General features: G+C 40.7%; 1 protein-coding gene across 3 annotated transcripts in view; it reads right to left on the reverse strand.

Moving 5' to 3' along the window:
- The window catches only part of IPPK (inositol-pentakisphosphate 2-kinase), a 31,574-nt gene extending 11,784 nt beyond the window's left edge, over nt 1-19,790 (reverse strand). The window contains exons 1-4 of one of the 3 annotated variants that reach the window (XM_031042342.2): nt 19,626-19,790; nt 6,554-6,601; nt 2,427-2,522; nt 1,550-1,616 (exon numbers count right to left, since the gene is read on the reverse strand). In XM_031042342.2, coding sequence (XP_030898202.2) covers nt 1,550-1,616; nt 2,427-2,522; nt 6,554-6,601; nt 19,626-19,706 — 292 coding nt within the window. In that variant the 5' untranslated portion in view covers nt 19,707-19,790. Of the gene's footprint in view, nt 1-1,549; nt 1,617-2,426; nt 2,523-6,553; nt 6,602-18,935; nt 18,955-19,226; nt 19,284-19,625 lie in introns of those variants that run through there. The other 2 variants (XM_034065926.1, XM_034065927.1) reach the window with 2 other exon arrangements.
- Between the last annotated feature and the right edge of the window lie 1,894 nt (nt 19,791-21,684).

Consider the following 21,684-nt stretch of genomic DNA (forward strand, 5'->3'; position numbering starts at 1 on the left):
CACTTGCATAAAGTTTGCCCTCCCCATTATCAACAGTCATTCTCAGCTTCCTCAGCACTGCCACACAGCACTTGAGGCACACAGTGTGTCTCGAGAGCTACGTCTAGTGCCTGGATCCCAGCTCATCCAAGAAAGGTATCAGTGAGGCCTGAGACAGCAAGGGAGTGCATTCAATTGGCCAACAACAGGTAAAGAAATTACTGCATTCAAAGACATAAAACTGCATTAACTTGTCAAGCCACACAGACCCAGAAATCTGAAGTATTAGAAAAGGTCTTGCATGACTTAGGCTTATGTGAAAAGTAATAGTAAAGCAAATTCTTTCCTCAAAGTTTAAAAGAAAACCTGCTGTTAAAAACCAGTGAGATCTGCAGTTGTAAGGCACTTGGACAGCTCCTGACAACCACATTTCTTCCTCTAAAGAAAGCCTCGGGAGCTGCAGACACAAAAAATTTAACTGTAAGAAACAAAACCAAATTCTATCATTCATTTCTATCAGCACTGCTGATTTTGTAACTTTCATTGGACACTACTTACTTTCCTTGCTGATTTCTGGCACTGTGGAACTGTTTCTCAAAAAGATGAGGACAAGTCAGCAACAGAGAGTGTCCTGTGCTCACTTTAGGAAAATTAATCCAAATTTTCTCTGGATCAAAGGCATCAAAGTACTGTCTACAGTACTTCAATACCGTGTTTTTCTTCAAGGAACTCTGCTAAAGCAGGAGTTTCTGGCTGTTCTCCAGAACATTGAGAACCTACCATGAGCAACTTCTCATTGCCCTTTTTAGAGCTTACACCTCAGTGTACTTTTAACTATACATGAAGAATGATCACGCAGCTGTTGCTGACTAAGCATGACAACACCAAGTGCTTCACATCACACCAAACACAGAGATTGCTAAACTGTGAGTCCTGCAGCATGATCCATAAGGTTGCACAAAATCAGTGCATCCTTCTCTTCACATACTTGTCCCCTTCAATCCCCCCCTGTCCAGGGAACTTGTGCTCACCTCTAGACAGAGATCCCAAAGTACTATGTCAAAGCTGGGAGAAGCAAGACATGCCCAGGGATCTGGACAGAGACATGGAAAGGTGGAACATTAAGCTGCACACTGCTCAAGTGTTATAACTCAAAGGATGCAAGATGCTTTACCCCGAGTGAAATACAAACATTGAAAATAAAACAATTTAGTGTGGAGTTTCTGAAACTACTTTTTTCCCATAACTCTGCTGCACAGTTCAGAAGCAGCTGATGGAATTGAAACAATTATTTCAGGACACATTTTCCACCTCCCTCACAGACCTTTGATAAGGACTCCACAGGAAGGTGAAAACTTGTTCAAGAATTAGCAAGCACAGGCTTATAGAGGATCCCTTTCTACAATTTGATGAAACTAACATGAGATGCAATTCTAGAACACACCTGGTTTTTCCACAACAAATTCTGAATTTCTCATTATCTAAATCTTAAAGAAAGTTCTCATATTCCAAGGTATGATGCTTCACAGATGAGGAAGGGTCTGGTTTTAATGCTATCTCTGGCACTTACCCGGCCTCTCTGGCTGAATTTTTAAACAGAGCTGTCTTACGAAGTCTAAAGGCAGTTGAATAATTTCCTATAAAAAAAACAAAAAAGAAAACATTTCAACACAAAAAAATATCTCATTTGGGGGTCTTAAAATGGCATACCAAAGTTCAGTGGATGCTATCAACTGAATATTAAGGCAAAGAGTCAGCAGCTTCCCCTCTGATTAACCATCTGTATGAAGACCTGCACCTGCAATCAATTGCAGTACTTACTCAACTATGAAAACTAGACCTAATTTACATAAATGCACAAGAGCATTTTTAGTGACAGTTTCACATGCATGAAGAAACCTTCTGTATTTTGTCCTTCTCCCAAAAGAAAGTCCCATTTTATCCCATCTCAGATCTCACCCCAGCCCTTCCAAGGAAGAATTGTGTAACTCAGCTTCTGGAAGATGCTGTAACTTCTCCACTCAGGTATCTGATGTTCAGGTTAACTAGACCTAGCCACCTCAAAGAACAGTGAGTGACAAGGGAAAAGGTTACCTCTGACTGCACAGAAACTTACACAGTTTACATGAACCAGATTTCTCCCCTTTTTTGCAGTTAGTCTAAAAATCTCTTATGCCTTTAACCTCATGCAGGGCAAAGTAACGACCACTATTTCCGGCTACTTTTCAGTAGTAGCCTGAAACAGCTCAGACTACACAGTACTATTCAATCACCTCATGAACACAGAGCAGGATCTCTGTTTAGATCCAAATGCTTCTTGTGTGTGTTTATCTTGCTTATGAACATCTGCAAGCCCTGTTAATTCCTTTTCCTGGCATTCAGTGCTCCCCAAAACACATCAATGTTTACAATGCATAAGCCATTTATTTTAAAAATAAAACATTTACCCCATGGTGAACATAGTTCTCCCCAAAGAACTGCTTCATGACATGTTTCCCAAAGTCTACGATGTTTTGCAGATGGTGTAGTATTTCCTCTGAAGTCTGGAAGACAAAAACAGGGTAATTTAACTATGAAATAATGATAAACAACACTCAGGAATACAAACACATACCAGTCAACGATTTAGCAAAGTAGTTTAATTGCCCTACTGAGTCTGGTAGGTCAATGCACGTTGAAATTAAACAGACATGTGAAATGTGCTACATTTGATTCCCTACTGCTGCCTGAGGGGCGGAGATATAAACAGGAAAACAGAAGAGATCAATCTTAGATTTCAGGGGGAAAAGGACAGAGAAAATGAAGAAGGTGGGAGAAGGGGAGATTACTCAAGATCTACTCTGTGTTTGACCATTTTCTTAGAGTAGGTCAAGGACATATTAGTCAAGAGATGCAGAGCATGCCTTCCTACTAACAGGTTAAGTGCAGGTGAGGCTTTGAGTGTTAGAAAGTATGGCACTTGGACATTTGGAAGAGAATGGCTACAGAAAGTGAGCCACATTACAAACCTCTGCAGGAACAGGTACATAATGTGCCATCTGTCCCATATCCTGCCCCAGACAATGAAAAATCTTACTATAATGTCATACACTGTTCATTTTATGTTATGTGCCTATAAGGAAACATCATAGTTCTTCTACAAGTCCAAAATACCAAGCTAGGTAGAAACAAAGCTAAATGAGTACTAGCAAGACTGCAACAGTAGCACAGTCTGACTGTGAAAGACTTCTGCTTGTGAAGAAGCAGCAGAGAAGCTTTACAACAGTGTTATACACTCCCAGCATACTCTGGTTCTCTGCACAGTATTATAACGATAAACAGTCTCCAAGGCCTGCATGCCTTAATGACACAAAACCTACAGCCCACTATAAAGTACTGAACCATGTAGATTTACTCTTGGGATTAAGTAACAGTGGAGGAAGAGAAAGTGCAGTAACTCATGTCCAGGTTAAAAAAAAAATCAGAAAGGAAAAAGAACACAAGCTGGAGAATACAGAAAAAGAGAAACAGAGTAAGAGAAAATAGAACACTAGGAGAACAACACTCAGATAAGGACAAAGTCTAGAGAAAGGAAGACCGACCACATCCAACAGAAGTTAAAACTGTTCATGAGTAGAAGGAGACTGTTACTACCTAGGCACTCATGCAGACTTTGTGGTATAATTCCATCACAATAGGAAGGTTTATGTTCTACCAAAAGCATTTGTTACCTAACAAGCTTACACAAATCGTGTAGGATTACAAAAGGTTTTGTTACTGTAACATAGGTCTGCTAAGACTACATCCCCAGTCTATTCTGCCTCTAGCAGGATTCTATTTCCAGACTGAAGCAGCAATACACAATGCTGCAACATGTAATAATGCTTTACAGGAAGAAAAAAGTTACTACAGTAATATAAAGCTGCTTCAGTAACGTACTGTGCTACACTGTTACTTCAGTATGTAAAGCATTAACCAGAAACCCAATCCTTTGCAGCAAGTAGGAAAAACACAATTTTCCCAAAGCACTTCACAGCATTTCCATCATTCTCTAAAGGCCAGGACAGCACTTATTGTGTAAAATGTCTGGCATATTGTATGTTGATTTGTTTCTCTGAACAGCTTTCCCTGCATCCTTTCAAGAGAGCCAAAATAAGCCTGGAGTCTCTTCACAACAGGCAATCTTCCACTGCTTGAGTCTTAGAACAAGACACACACTGTGATGCCTGAGTAACTTCCTCAGCTGCAGTCATCTGGTCTTAAGAAGTGTATTTGACGAAAATTAATTAATAGGCAACAAGATGCACAAGGAGGCCACCCACATGGGTATGCAAAAGGATACAGCCTTCTATTATATTTTTTACATGTACATGTATATACATATTGGGAAAAAAGCATTTCAGAAAATCAGGACATTCACTGCTACTACTACCAGGGATGATTCACCAGTTAAAAAGATCAATACAACTTTAAAATTACAAACTAAGTTTATGACATCTGCTCACCTATTTTATAAACTCTGAACACAACAAAAAACACTTAACAGGCTACTGAAGAATCACCTTCCAACACTGCAAAATGCTCAGATGAAAAGCTTCTGAAGGACCCATCATTGCTGCCAGCTCATTTAGCAAAACACCAGAACTCAAATAGGTTCCTAAAATCAGGCCAAACCCCCCAAAAAATTCATGCAGAACACTCATACTAAAATTAGCAATATGCAATTAAAATAGTTCCACAAGTCCAGACACTTGACTTCCTACTCAAAAAATGCAAGCCCCAAAATTACATTATTCTCATTTAAAAAAAAAACAACAAAAAACCAAAAACCCCACACTGAATTGTAACAATAAGATGACAATTTGCAGTATCACCACCTGCTTTAACTACTAGCTTATCTAGTCCCAGATCCCAAACAGTATCAACCCAAAGCAGTATCCAAACCTTTTCCAGAGGAGCAGCAGAAGAGACTGAGACCTGTTTATCCACATCTGAATTTCAGTATGTGTCTTACTGGAAAATTCTGCCCCAACTGCTTCTTTCAAAGTTGTTTACATTGGATGAGCTACAATGTCATGCACAGATTGAACACAATAGATATTTATCCTAACTCATCTTGCACTAGCCAGGAATACAGATTACACCTAAAGAGCATTTTCCTCTCTCCAGCATTCAAGAACCCAGCATTCACACACTAACAGAACATCATGTCCAGCAGATTTTGTTCTTGTGCTTCAGCATCCCAATCCAAAAAGCTATATGCATGCCACAGAAGCATTATCAACTTCAACATTGTGGTGGGTAATTGTGAAGTGTCACTTCCTGCCTGCCTTTGAGGCCTCATCATACTTGGTCAGGTTTTTAAAAACAATTATTATGACAAAAAAAAAAGAAAAAACCTGGTACTTGGCAGTTTCTTAAATAAATGGCAATCAATTGATTTTTTACTCAAACTTGTGGTCTAATTCTCCCTTGCTATATTAAAACTTGAGATAGGCATTGTTTTCCTTTCTTCCAATCCACTGGCTTCTTCCCTGTTCTTGTAAAACTCTAAATGTTATTAACTTGGACTGCTGCAGAAGCACAGGATATATTTTTGAAATCCTGCCACTACAAACAGACCAAAAACTTAGTTAAATCACACTTTAGTTTTACCAGACTTTATATCAAGTAAAATAGAGGCAGAAAGGCCACCAAACAACTCCTACACACACTACTGTGTTCATGGGGTTTACTTTCTGCTGATCCACTTCAGGAATTTCTCTTTTAAGCCTTGTTAAACTGAATGCATTTTGCATTCATTTTCCCAATTTAAAGACAAATGCCCTTCCCGTACGTTTCCTTCACATTCATCCTTGTTCCTCTTTTCCTAAAATTAAGCACCCCCCCTAGCTCCCAGAATAGCCAGAATCCTTTTTACATTTCTTCCTCATCAGAAATGCCTACCACTGAACAAGACAAAGTGGTTCAGAAGCTGCTGTAACACATGCTGAAGACTACTCATGAGGTTGAGGAAATGGCCAAACTTGAATCTCCTGCCTTTTGTGCTCTTTCTTTTTTCTTCTCCTTGGAGCACTTTTATTCTTACCCTCCACCTTTGATCCATGATTATTTTATATCCCTGTTAAAGCAAATCTAAGAAAAACCTTCTTCCACAGCCCAAGAAACTGGAAGAGTGTGTCCTGCCATGTCCTTTTTGCAACAGACAGGATGCTGAAACCACTCACTGGCAAAGGCTATTCTGTGAATATTTTGTATCTTTGTCCAAATGCCATGGCTTTTTAGCTACTGAGTAGGCAGTCCACAGCACACCTTTATCATGACGCCAGTCCCATGCTGTTCCTCTTCGATTCCACCTAGCAAGAGTCAGTGAGACTACCATATTGCCATACTCCCATACTCCCTCTGTTGTCAAAGCCACCCTTACAGGGATCATGCCTTCTATGCACTGCAGTCTTAGATTCTGTTCCACACAAAGGTCTCCACATCAAAAGTCACATAATCTTAGTTACGTAAGACAACCTCAAGTTTCCGCCTTTTGCCAAAACTCCTGGAACACAGCCACATTGCAAAATAACTCCATGTTGAATCTTACCTTGTTCTGGTTTGGGGGGGACTTCAAAAACCGCAACACCACACAGCGCTAAAGAAAGGAAAGAATATGATTTCATTAGCATATAAGTACATGATAATTTCTGTAACAGTGCAATTGTCTCATTTCCCAACCTACCTCAGCTGAAAAAATGAAGGGGGGGGGGGAAATAGGCATTCTAGAGGGTTATTTCACTCAGCTTGAAATCAAACACATCAATGCTTGTTGTCAGATTTTGTATCACTTTAACAAGGCAGCCACTCTGTGTTTCCAGTCACTATGTGTAACAGTAAATACTCTCTTAGCTTATAGCACTGCTCTGAAGAGCTGGTAAAACACAGGTTCAAGTAAACAGAAAAACACTCTACCGTTTTCACACCAAAGGTCTTTGAGGGGGAGGCAAGACCAACTTAGATACCATCTTCTTACAATATCAACAGAGCATTACAAAGCATTAAGGACATACCAGTTACCAGCAGCAGCTACACAGCTTTACTTAACACTAAAACCTGCTACTTCTACACTTCCAAAAGGTAAACATGCAACAGGAAGATAAATGAAGCAGGTTTCCAAATATTTTACTTGTCTATCAGATTTTGTAACAGTTCAACAACCTTCGTATTTCAAAGCACACAAATTCTAAACATATCCTCAGCCTTTATTTTGAAGAGTTCAGATAAAAATATCTGCAGATGTCCAAAGTAAATTAGGCCTTTAACCTTAAGGTTATTAAAGGAGCATCTTCCATCACAGAAGTCACCTGAAGTACCTTTCTCTCAATACACTCTTGCTGAGATTAACCATTATACTTGGTAAATTGACTTTTTATATTAAAAGCAATTTTTGACATAGTATTAAGGAGGCTGCAGCCTTGCTAGGCAAGACAACACATAGCCCTGCCTCAGGTTAGTCAAAGTATCTGTTCCTCAAGATATTTATTCCCTCTGATGTACTTCAGCCTATTCAGATAAAATGTGGATAAAACCAACTGGGCACCACCAAAGGTAGAGATGAACAGCTGTCTTCTGGAGTTTCAGCATCTCTATTTGGACCTTTCCTAAACACACCAAAAAGGATTACATTTTATTTAAAGCATTATCAAAAAAGTACTAACACTCAGATAACGCAGGCAAAATTTTATAGTTACACTTCAGGTTTATGGAATCTAAGTTTCTTCCCTACCAAATGACTTTTCCCTACCAAAAACCTCCCTCAGCATGACAGCACCAGATACATTCCACATTTCAGGGCTGAAGGCAGTCTCTGGACAGTGCTGAGTGGGAGAGAGCTGCAGTTAGCTTTAATTACTAACATGCAGAGAAAAAGCAGGAGGAGAAAAGCAAACCTGATGACAATCCAAAATACTAACAAAACAAGATCCAAATTCAGACATTGATAGTGAAACCCAAAAACAGGCCCTTCAATATCCAAGAAGTCTCAAGCCAGCAGGAATCTCTTAGTTCAGCCACATCCAGAGCACACTCTCAGGTAACAGGATGCTTTCCTGCATTTTGATTCAACTTGCTCTGCAAGATCTCAACAGCATGAGTGTTCCAACAAACTAGATAAACTGAACACTAATTATGATCCCCTGGATTTGACAAATTTGCTGCGTGACACTTATTCTCTTTCCCCTGCTCTGACTTCCACTGCAGGTGGATAACAGGGCTCAGGTCTGACAAGCCTGCATGCTCCACGTTACTTTTACTGTGTTTCAATGGTTTGGATCCCAAGCTTTAAATATTCATAAGCAACCAGATTAGTGATGGAGGGATCTAATCATAACTTCTCCTCAATTCAGAAGCTTCATTCCATAGCATTTCAGGAGTGTTGTAGATATCCATTATTCACTTCCCAACCAACAAGCTTCTAACATTGCTCTGGAAAAAACAATTGCTCTCACTGGATGCACCATAGTATTTTGTTCATTACCAAATCACTTCTGAAGAGGAATGCTGAGATGAAATGACCAAAAATATATACAGCAAAAGAAGAACACACTGCTTGTCTAAAGATGTCAAAAGGAAACAGCGCAAAGGTCAAACAAAACTTTTCACTGACCAGCCAGCTCACACTGTGCCTTAGTAAAGCTATTAGATTATCAGATTAAAAGCACAATAAAACAGAACAAAAAAAAACCCACCAAAACTTTTTTAGGGGAAGTTTTCAGCTAGGTCCATCCTTTTGTGCAGTTCAGTACACAGTTACACAAACCCACTGCCATAGTACAAAGGTTACCCATTAGAGACCAAAAATACCAACTGCTTCAGAATTATTGCCACTGAAAATACTGGCCCACATATTTCATGCTATTGCATTACTGATTCACTTGACTGATTCTTTACTTGGAAATGTTGTGGGTGGTTGTTGCCAGAAGGGTTTGTCAGTTATCTTAAATGCCTTATTTTTTTAATACATGTATTTACAGATTGGACATCAAAGATGTAACAAGTGTACCTGCATGAGAATGGCCCAAATCCAGAAGAGAAGTGACTTTATTTAAGAGGTTGTCATTACTCCTTAGCACTTTGAGAATCAGATCAACTAGATCCTAGTGTTCTCTAAACTTCATTCTCTGCATTCCTCTCTGTAAGCCCTTCTGCTGCTTAACCACACTTGTATCAATGCACTACTACCATCAGAGTGTTTAGTGGATTGAATAACAGTCCCATACAGGAAGAAAAAAAAACACCACCACCAAACACCAACAAAAAAAAGGCTGCAAAATCAAGCAGAGAAATAGAAGCAATGCATGGACATAGGCAAATGTAACATAAAACAGTAAGAGGCATCACACCTTGAGAAGACAAGCTAGAAACATAGTATATTCAAAGGAAGAATTCTACCTTTTTTTTTAACCCTGCAGACCTTTCTCTGCAAGTATGTTCAACATCCAGTTAGTGACAAGAAATGAAAAATAAAGCCATCAGACTATCAAACATGACTACTCTTACTCTCCAAGGTAAAAAAAAGTGTGACTCTCACATGTGAGCACTGCAGTTTGAGAACAGATAACAAACAAGGTTCTTATTGTTGCCCAAGACAACAAACCCATTTCCAATTGTTACAGACAACTCAAAACAAACAATAGCAACAAGGATACCAAACTCCTGTCTCTCAAAACACATTCTCAGTCACTAGGCTGCTGAGATGACGCAACCAGGAGCCTATGTTCTGGAGGAGCACAATCCTTCAGCTTACAGTCCCACCAAGAAAGGCAAACACTTCTTCAGCACCCTATCATGAAACAATTGTTCGTGTTAAACCATAACTGAAAAGTAGTGATTGCTAATAAGGAGAAAAGAAGCTGTGGGAGGGGCTGTGAAAACATCCTCAGAGCAGTCCCTGGCATCACAAGGGCATGCAGATGTGTACACACCCATTCATGTGTGCCAATGTGTCTTGGGAAAAAATAGTTTGCTCAACACAGTCCCCAAGACGTTTATCGGCAAGAGTTTTCCTTCTCCAAAGCAGTTACTACAGATATTATTTTAATATTTAAACCCAATGTAATCCTTGGAAATTAGGCCAAAATATAACTGGCATCAATCCAGGTATTTTGGATTCGACATTAGCATTATGAAACCAGGATAAAAGCTTACACTTATTTCTTTACAGCTTGGTGTTTGATATGGGTTTCATATTTACCAAAAATGTCTGCTTAGCTTCACCGTGGTAAGAAAGCTGCCATGAGGGCCTCCTGAACTGGAGTTTTCACAGGTTAAACATAACTGGGGCAAATCTATAATCTTGATATTCCCTTTCAGAGAAAAGCCTCTTTGCATAACTGAGGTTTTTTCAAGTCTCAGTCTCTGCTACAGTATAAAAAAAGAAAAAATCTGTAAATGCTGGTGGCAGTGACAGAAATGGGAAAATTTGTATACAAGCAAGCTCAAATGCTAGTAAAATTGTTTAGAAGTTCAGAAAGATGTGTATTTTCCTTCTGCTGTTACCACCTCAGCTCATGTGGCTTTAAAATAAGCTTCTGTATGAAAATACGAAGAATTAGCCTGTCCAAACACAAAGCCTGGGAAATACCACTTCAGCTTCTCCTTCTCCAAATAAGCAGGTTCATGTCATTTGTTATTACTCTATTATTATTCTGAAGACCATGATTAACTACTTTTGTCTAGAGGCAAAGTGTTACTGTAATATCTAGTTTTGCAACAGCCCGGTATAACTACAAAAGATTCTCATATGGTTGACACTAACTTCTGTTCACATAAGCAAAATCTACTGGTACTATAAACAAGGCACTTTGGGAAGCAACTTTTTAGTCCAAAAAGGGAACCCACCTCTCTTCCCACACCCATCACCTCTCTCACTCCACAGTCTCATAAACCATGGTAGCTGAAAACTCAGTGTTCTTCTAAGCACTACATGCAATTTTACATTTGCCTACTTGTCTACAATGTTGTTGATACATTTATTTTGAAAGGCACGTTATATACAAGCAGAACAAGAGAACCCACCTTTGGTTTCAAGTCAGGGACTTCCAATCATAAACATGGAGGAAAACACTCTCAAAGACTGGTAACAAATCTTTCACTACAATACTATTTGTTTCATCCAATTACACACACCATCACCAACTATTACCTAAGGAAATGAAGATATAAAGTCAACTACATTTAGTGAGAATGATGCCTGTAAAGGCTCTTGAATTTCTTTATACAGTAAGAACTGCTTGTTTATTTAATTCATTGTCTTCTGCTGAACCACAGGGGCTCTCAAGAACTTACCCAACACGGCTCTAAGTATGCCAAACCTTCTACCACCAGTGTAGTTATTCACATAATCATTGTGGATTTACAACAAAGCACAGCAATGACACCTACAAAAAGTGCATTATACCTAAATTTCAATCAAAATGAGGGAGAAGGGTTCAATTACACTGAACTGCTATCCAAGCCCTACCTGAATGCAGTGATATGCAAATACTAATTGATGACAGTTTCAATGGTACTAAATATGAAACTATGGAATTATTTGGCTGGCATTAAGCTATTTCTGCATCAGCACACTGGAGTTGCATACACTATATGCCAACTAAAAGAATTATTCTGACTTTTTTTATTCCAAATTTACATTCCACAACACCTTTAATTTCAACTCCAGTTTCAGGGATTTAAACAGAAAACAACAGCTTTTTCTTCAGAAAATGCAGCTTCCAGGAAGGAAGCAGAAGGACAAAGAGGTACCATCTTTACATCTCAGAAAAGCCAGATGCACAGAGAGAGTTCCTTCTTCAATTAATAAAGCTCAGTAAAAACATGCCCCCCACACTGCCTAGGCACTTCAATAAAAGCTTACCTTTATAATACTCAACAAAAAACATGTTTCAAATGTCTCCATATCCAGGGTTTCAACATCCTGTGCAATGTGGAGGGATGTGGGAGATGGAAAAAAGCTACTCACAGAAAAATTCTGCAGCTTTTGAATGAAGCACACAGTGTAATATTGTACACAAGTGTTGTTTCCCAACCCACCTCATACGGAACAAAACTGGGTAAGACCACACAAAACAAAGTGAGGAAAGATACACTTCCTGCCATTATGGAGGAAGTTTAGCAACTGCTCACACAAGAATGCAAGAAAGCATTGACAAATCTGAACAATACTCTTATTTACCACAGGAGTCCCTGAAGAATAAACTTTTTATTTCTTCACATGAATAAAGAATTTCTGGCATAGCACCTGGCTTGACCACTCAGTATCAAACCATTATTTGAAAGCAAACACCACCACAATACTTGTTTTCTTTAGCACAGAGCTCATGGCTTGCATCAGACTTCAGGTATTCATTCCACTTTTTTTCCCTGCTAGGTTATGATCTAGATTCCCACCACAGTTAAGCATTATCTCAGGTTTCACTTTACAGCTAAGCTTTTTAAAACCCTGCAATATGTAGATGGTACCAATGCCAGAATTTTACAACTGCAGTAGCCATTAGTGAGAAGGAAATGTTTGCCCTTCAGCTAAGCCACCTACTCACAATACCTGAAATGATACCAAGTGATACACCCCCTGGTACTAGGTGAAAACACATACTAAAGAGAGAACAGAATGCATAAACCTACTGATGCCTGGCCATCAGCATACATTACTACAGTCTGTGTAACATGGTAGATGTCCCTGACAACCTAGCTGCTGAAAACAAGCATGAAAAAATCTGCTCCTTAACATTTAAGTGTATCAAACATCTCATCCATGCATCACACAGGTGAGTTATACCAACAAGAATATGAGAACATGTACTAAGCTTTCTTCCTTTAAGCTGCTCTAAACCTCTGCCTATATGCAACTGATATTTTTCAGCAGCAAGCTACCTAGTCAGCTGCTGTTATGTTGGGAAACAACATGTTTCAGGAAAATATTATTAGCAGCAAAAAAATGTCCAAACAGTAAGAGGGATTAGAATGAAGTTAAGTAATAAAATTGAGAGTGAGAACATGTTAGGAATTCCCAGCATCCTGGACACCTCAGCTAGAAGAAACCTTAGGCAACTTGGGAAACAGTCTCAGGCAACTGTTCAATCAAATGCTCTGCTCCCAAGCAAAACCAGGTGGTCAGAACATCATTACTGTGAGTCTCAGAAATAATACAGTGAGGCAAAGAAATAAACCCAGTGAAAGGTTGGGATGGAGGAAAGAACCAAACGAGTGACTAAAATACACTATTAGACCAACCACTTCTTTATATTTTATGGGTTAGCCAAGATACTTTATGTTGTGGATTAAACCAAGTCCACACACAGCTCGTTCACTCACTCCCCCCCCTTTGCTCCCCCGACTCCCGGAGAGTTAGGAAGGAGAATCTAAACAATGTAGCCCCCACGGGTTGAGGTAAGCACAGTTTAATAGCTAAGGCACATCACTACTGCCATTACTACTACAAATAATAATGATAAAGCCAATAACAAGTGAAGAGAATACAACACCTCACCAGCCACAGACCCATAACTCACCCCACCCTCCCCGACTGAGCACTGATCGATACCTCCTCCATCCCCCCAGAGCTCCAGCCCTTCCCGGGTCTCTCCCAGTTACATCCTGGGTATGACGTGCTATGATATGGAATACCTCATTGGCTAGCCTGGGTCAGGTGTCCTGTCTCTCCTTCCTCCCGGCCTCCCCTCCTCTCTGGCAGAGCATGAGCTCAGAAAAGGCCTTGGACAAACCAAACATTTGAGCAGTAACTCAAAACATGCTTGCTATCAGCAAACGTTCTCAGCCTGTAAGTCAAAACACAGCAATGCACCAGCTACCAAGGAGAAAAATGACTGCTACTGCTCAAACCAGGACACTTTACTTAATCAACCAACCCACTAGTGCTGTCCACTGAGGGAAGATATACGTGCAGCACAGAAAAGGCAAAGTTATGAACTCCATCACTGCATTTTACCAAAGACGACAAGACAAAAAAAAAACCAAACAAACCAACCACAAAAAAATGCTTTGTAGATAACTTGATCTCATCAACTGTGAAAAGAAACTCATTCAAGTTTGAGCTAGCACAGAAACCAAACAGAAAAATACAAAACCATTTTTAATCAAGACTACCTCCTGAGCTTGTCAGAAAAACATTTTCATTGCATAACCTTCAGCAGTCTCAGATGTCACACAATGGGGGGAGTGTGAAACAAAAAAAAATAAACGCAGGCATAAAGCAGAGTTTGAATTTCCAAAGAAAGTCATCAGAAGACAAATCTGCTCCAACTCTGTTATCTGCAAAACATGACAGCTCTGAAAAAAAAAATATTTTGGGGGGAGGAAAGGTGTTGCTGCTGCTACAGTTATGTTATCACTGTTGCATCACATTAAGAGTATTAGACCTCAGACTTGCAGTGTTTCCGTCTCCCATCTTTCATGCACATGCTGCATTTTCCCATCTGCATCTACAGAACCTAGTCTCACTAATATGATGAGAAGTTTTAATTGCTGCCTTCCTGTTCTCTTTCCTCTCTACATTCAGTCCTGCTACCCAGCGCCACCTCCCCTTTTGCTTTACAGAAGACGCTACTACTACTACTAAACCTCGCTGCATTCAGAGCTTCCTTTCAGTACAACAACCTGGAAAAGCTAAGGGAAAAGGAAATTTAACAACACTACTGCAACATGGATTGAAATCCCATTATGGAATTCAAATTCTATACGTGTTGACTCAAGCTGTTGACATTGGGCAGGAGGGAAGGAAGGGGAGAAGCATCAAAACAATTTTGCGCCTAATCCACAGAACTGGAAGTGCTTACTTGTTTTAATTCTTCGTTTACAGTAAAACCTTTGTAGACTGTACTCAAGTATAGTCCAATTAGTTACCACATCTAAAGTCACAGTTGCACCAGTTCAGTCAAAGACGCAAATACAAAACTGTCTTCCTTTTTTTTTTCCCCAGTGACCACAGATGTGTACTTAAGCATCAGTTAACCAAGGCTGCCAAGAGGAAACAGTTTCATACAGGTGCCACAAAGAGTCCCCAAATTCCAACTCAAGAGTGGTGATTGCCTCCTGTTCCTAAAAACTTAATTGTTGTTTACAGGGAGCCAGACATCTCTTCCTTTCTTTTCCACTGGTGACACACCCCCATTGCATACTTGGCTTTTCAGCTGGTTTTTATAGTTGCTTGTGATTGCACACTTGGCTTTTCAACTACTTTTATAGCTCCTTCAGTAAATTTGGGCAAAAGCTCCTCTACTTGCTTACAATAAATAAATTCAAAAATTAAAAAGCAATCACAACTAGGAAAGAAGGAACAAAGCAATACATCATGTTCAGTCATCAGTCCAAGTAGGCAAAGAGTATGCAGGTTTGGGTTTTTACTAGACAACATTGAGATAGGCATACCCCAAAAGAACCCAATGCTGGAAAAACCAGGTCAAAGAAATGCCCTACAAAGTAGCAGAAACAGACAGAAGAGGTTTTAATGGCCCTTAATCCCCATTAATGGAATCGTGGTTCAACTGACTCACACGTATGTTTTGCTTTCTCCAGAATATTCTATAGAATGAGATGCAAAACTCCCTACATCACATAGCCTTGGTAAGTCTTTTGGGTCCATCCAGAGCACGAAATCTGTCAGAAGTAAGAGTTAACACAGGTTTGGAATTTAAACAGAAGAACCTCCTCAAGGATACAAAAACGTTTAAATTCAATGAAGTCTTACAAATACTATGCCTTTCCCATTAGTCAAAATGAAATTCAATAAATACAAAGTCGCACCTTACCTTTCCTTATAATTTCTCACTGTGAAAGAATTAAGACACTCTAACTTGGTCACATTTTAAATCAGAACAGTATTCAGAGGAGGCCATGGTTAATAAGCTATTGTATTTATACTTGCAAGGAACAGCAATTAGTGTTTTGGTAGTTTTCCCCTACCTGAATACTCAGCAATCTGTCCTATATTTCCTCAGAATCAAGACATTTGTAGATGTTAACTCACTATTCCACTTCTGTTAAGCTCACTTCTGAAAACAAACAAAAAAAGCCACAACAGGTATCTCCATCTTACAAAGAGTCAAAAGCTTACAAGAAGGTAACTGTCCTACAGCAGTTCCTCTGAGCCCTCTCTGCTGCCCAGAAGTAGAAAGGAGGAGGGAAAGTTTGGGTTAGCTCTTTCTAAGTCAGAAGCCAAACTTGATATGGGAGGAGCAACACTCCAATAAAATCACAGGGAGTAAAGAGCATCCTTTCTAAATCATCTAGCTGTTTGTGATGGTGCTTCTCTGGAGCTTTTTAGAGCTGTACCTGTACTGCAGCACCTTTTGCATCTCTCAGACAGCAAGTAAACACAGAATTCACTGTATGGTGTGAAGAGTGGCAAATACCTTATTTATTTGAAGAAGATACTACAATTTAATCAAGTACTCAACATTGTAACCAATGGGCAAGGATCATACAGCCTGAAAGAACCTGCAGTTTTTGTGAACTTCAGAGTGATCCTCCCAAACACCTCAAAATGCTGTGTTTAGGAACCAAGCAGGTTTGCCAATTGTATTTCTCATTAACATCATGAGGCAGAAAAGCCCTCTTAATTCATCTCCTACCTGAAGCATTTCAGAAGGCTGCAAGACTATACAAAGGCTTCTGGACTACAATTCAGTTTCAATTTGGATTAACTTTAGTCACAGCTGCAATAAAAACCAACTTTATCAACAGAGAAATTTGTACATAATACTGTAAGTCTCTTAGAATTTTAGATTCATCAAAAGTGAAACTTTAAAAATCCATGAAAGCAGAGGTTTGAGTATGCATCAAGTAAGCCAGTGTGCAGAGATAACAATGGTAACAAAATGCTTGGCAGGCATTCCATCTTTATTCATCAGATCACTTTCTAAATACTGAAAAACTAATTAAAGTAACTCTGTAAAACTATCACTGTAAGCAGAGACATGTTAACTACACCATACCCTAAGTCCTCCCAACAGCGTGAATAAGGAACAGAGATGCACTTGCAGCGATTTCAACACAGCCTTCTGCAGGCTTCAGGAGCACAGGCACACAGGGAAACTTAGTTACTGTTGCATTCTCCAGGATTAATAACCAGTAAGAGGAAAGAGCACATCAGACAGTCCTTCACAATGCCTCCACCAAAACAACACAGCATGTTCCATAGGATGCCAGTGTCTAACTGTCATGAAAACCTGTGGCATTGGAAAAAAAAAGCATGTTGCCTGTGTCTAAGGCTTATCAGCTCATCACCAGCAGAGCTAGTTTTGGGGCATGTGATTTTTCTATCATCAAGTTTTTTAGATTTTGGTACTATATTAACTCTGGATTAACAACACATTACAATTGTGTCTTATAGGGAAAGATGCCATGAACGGCGCAAACCAAAAGCACAGGCATAACCTTAAACACACAAGAGCACCATGAGCTGACGATCCATGCCTTGTCTCCCTCCCTTTTTACCCCCAGTCCAGTCACACTCCACACGACCAAGAACAAGAGCATTCATCCAGGCTGCCCACTAACCGCAGCACAAAAACCCTCTGTGCTTGATACATAACCCTATGCAGTACCTGTTATCAGGTACTCAAAGAGGAGTCCAGAGGGCAGGATTTGAAACAAAACACCCTGGCTCTTACTTAACAAAAGGCAAAGAAGCTTGTGCCTCTTCTCCAGGGCAAGGATTAATTCATATTTATTTTGCTGTTGCTGTTTTGTTTTTTAATACTTCTCAGATCTTCCAAAAGCAGCAAGGAGAGGCTGAGACCTCCAGTGGCAGAGACCAGCTTCCCCCCGAAGCTCTAAAATACCACTACACATCAAAAGGGAGCACATACACAGCTCCATGCTGGCCTCTCAATTACAATCCTGGCACTTACATCTGAGCATCCATTCATGTCTCCCTTGCCACAATCACATCACTATCCCTCCCACTAGCGTCTGTAGACAAAACACATGAGCTGAAGAGATACAAAATTAAGCAAGGCCAGCTAAAACAAAATTCACTGCCTCAGTTATGCTGCTGTTCTGTTCAAGCAAACCTGAGAATGACTTTACATCCGATCACAAGAATGATGATTAATCATGCAAGTATGTCCTATCTGTAAGAGGCACACAGTAACAATTAGTAACTAAGCAGTATTTTATACCAAGCCTGCCTTCAGTAGACACAGAGCTCTAAGAAGGAAGCTTTACTAGTTCTAAGCTGTCTTTAAAAGAAATATAGCTATTTCACTTTCATTCTACCTTAAAGTTTTAGTTTTTTTGTTAGAGAACTGACACACTCAGCAACTATTCTGAATCTCTGTCATACTTCCACAATTTCCATGTCTTTGAAGGTATCACAATTACATAGCTATTAATCCATTACATCTTCTGACCCCTATCACCCAGTGACTATTTTTTAACTGCTATTTTCAAGGCCAATATACCTGGACAGGAAACAAAGTCATTCTCATTCTTCTGTATCTTTACAAAACTATTTCAGAAAGAAAAGGAAGAAACAATAGCCACAGAAGTGCCCCTCCTAAATTTGGGGAAGTACTGTACAATTTCCAGTATTTTCTCAGATTTGGCATTTGTTAATATTTTTTACATCTGGTTTATACTTCTAATCCAGAACACAGACATCAAAAGAATCCAGTATTCTCATTTTGGCTTTACTGCTTTTTAGATCTATGAAGTACTAAAATATTCTGTGGCAAATCCATACCGGAATTTAAGATACAAATAATTTTTTTAAGGCAAAAAATAGGCACAAGTACTTTCTAGAATAAGAATGAACTCCTTCAATGGACACGTATCCAACTATACTAGGTAAATAATACACATACGGGTGGGGCAAGAGTACACTGACAGCAGTCAAGTAAACACATGCTTTTTAAACTGACACAGGATCTGCCCGATTGGATATAGCTTCATTTAAAGTTACTGCTCACCAACACGTTGAATCTCTTTTACTTCTCTCTCTGTAAAAAGAAAAACACATACAAAAAGGAGCCCAAAGGGTAAATCGAAGCACAGAGATAAAAAGAGTGGTGACTGACACAGAGGTCTAGAGCCAAGCCAGAAATACAAGTTATATTGTGGAGCCCAGTTCAGCACTGCAGCAAGTGCTGTCAAACTCCGGTATGGAAAGAGTCGGTGACAAAAGAAGAAACATCCATTCTCCAGGTTTCTTTCCCCTGTCACACTTAGTCATTACGATAGGAAGGGGGAACTGTGAGTACTTTTCCTCGCAGCTCCCGTCTCCAACGACAGCTGTGTAGTCATCAGCTGCTTTCCCCTCCACTACTACCACCAAACCCACACGAGCCGTAAGGAAAACGCCAGAGGACCGGCGCAATTCCCTCCTCCCCGTTCCCGGCGGCTCCCAACTCCCGGCGACGGGAACGGGAAACAACTTGTGCGGAGAAGGGCGGGGAGGGCAGCGGAGCCTGCGGCTGAGGCCCGAGCACCTGGCGGCAGCCGTGGGGAAGGCACAGTCGAGTAGGGGCAGAGGCTCCGGGCCCCCCTCTCCCTGCGGAGACCCCAGCCCCTGAGGGAGGGAGCGCGGCGCGGGCGGCGGGCCCGGCCGGCCAGGGTAGGCGTTACCCGCCGCATCCCCCCCCCCCCTTTCCCCTTCCCACCTGGCAGTGGGACACGACGAGGCTCTGGTTGCCTTCCCCATGGTACTTCCATTCGTTCTCATCCATCTTCTCCACTTCCATGCCCGGCCCGGGCCGCCCCGCGCCCCGTGCGGACGGTGCCTGCCGCCGGCCCTCCGCGATCACGCCTCCACCATCACGGCACCGCGCCGCAGGAAGTCCCGCCCTCCGCCGCCGAGGCCTCCGCGCGCGCGCCGGGCGGCCATCATTGCTCAGGGCAGCTCCGGAGCCGCCATTATTGAGTGCGGCAGAACTTAACCGGGGCCGCTGGGACCGACCCGCTCCGGTTCTTGCCGTGCACCCTGGGACGGGCTGCAGGGCCCTAGGATGGCCCTTGCACCGCTGCACGCTCCGGCCCTGCAGTGCTCTCCAGCCCGGGGAGAGCCTCTTCCTCCAGGAACGAGGGCCTCGGCCCGGGCGGTGTCCTGGGCCTTGGGGTTGGTTGGCCTTATAACTCGTTCGGATATCACACTGTAGAACATCGGTTTGCACCTGCAACAAAGACTACTCAGGTCAACGCTTAAGGTAAAACAAAAAAGCAACCAAACAAAAAGATTGTTAAAGAATTAAGCTGTTTTCCTTACCATTAGCGACACTGTTCAACATAGCCAAAAAGGGCCTCAGCACACTGCTGATTATGAATATACCCATACATAATGTACACTAAGGCCAGCTATCCAATTTCCCCATCACAAATACAAGATAAACTGGATTAAGGGACCCAGAATTTAATCACTATGAGTTTTATCTGCAAACAGCAAATCTTATCCTTGAATTTCCATTTTAAAATCATCACTAAGGGCTCTCTGAAATTCCCTTTTCCCCTCCTTCCTCCCAATGGACTCCACGCCAGAAAGTAACTTAGCACTTGCAGGTTTTCCTCTGCATAACCAACATTTGTGTGAACTGGACAGTAGCCAAATGTAACTCTGCATGGCAGTCTTTCAAAAAAGCCAAAGCAAAGAAAATGATGCCTTTATATTTTTAAAGGAGAAGATGAACCTAGAAAGCTGAAAATAAAACCTGTCTATATCTGCAGTGAGTCATTGATCCTCTTTTTAAAGGCATGTGGTACCATAACTGAACTCATCATCTAATTTCAGTAGAACTTTCTTAAATGGGGTTTAAACAATTTGTACTTTTGCCAAAATACTGATGAGCACTTCACCTTTTTAGTCAAGGTTTTCCTTGAACCCCTAGGTCCCTCTCTAGCAGTTGCTTCTTCTCTTCAGCTTTTACTCTGGTGCAGAACTACCACTTGGGTATATTGCCAGAGTGTTCGGAAAACATAGTGATAAAAGTTGGAAGCCTCAGAGCCAAAAACTTAGTAACACATCATTTTCCCCTGCATCATAAATTCTTATATATTACTCATTTAAAGTATTACCTACAATGTGCTTGAAGTGAAATACCTTTAAGCCTTTCTGCCATTAATGACATTGAAGTATGACTTAACTAGAATTCCATTGACAAGGCTGTGTCTTGTGGTGTTACTACAGCTTATCTTCTATCATCCCACATCTACATCTTTTGTTTGGTCTGAAATGGCATTTAAAACTACAGCAATAACTTCACGTCTTCAGTGTATGCATCCTAGCTCTCCTGGGTCATGCCATCCTGGCTCTGCCAAAGTCCACCAGAACAATTCCTCTCCCAGCTTCAGCTCAAAACCTTTGCTCAGTCCTTCTCTCAGGCATGCCCCAGAGCCATCAACAGAGCCCCCAGAGCCCAACACTGGGCTCTCATATATGTAGTCTTCCATAACTTGTAAATTTACCAGGGAATGAGAACTAGAGTGTAAGAACAAATCACTTAATCACTTTGAGGAGAAAAAGTATCAGACAAGTATTTTTTAGTAATACTCTTATGGCTATAAGAAGTTCATTAAATCCAGGTCTGGGGAGAAAAATAGCATTACTTGAGACTCATGATAAAATTAATACAAAGGACTTGTAAGCTTATGAGAAAGGGGGTTGTAGTAATAGCTACATCTTAGTTCTCCAGGTTCCTAAAATGGAAGGTTTCTATAAGAGAGGTTATT

Source organism: Melopsittacus undulatus, chromosome 9, assembly GCF_012275295.1.
Source record: "Melopsittacus undulatus isolate bMelUnd1 chromosome 9, bMelUnd1.mat.Z, whole genome shotgun sequence".
NCBI lineage: Eukaryota > Metazoa > Chordata > Aves > Psittaciformes > Psittaculidae > Melopsittacus > Melopsittacus undulatus.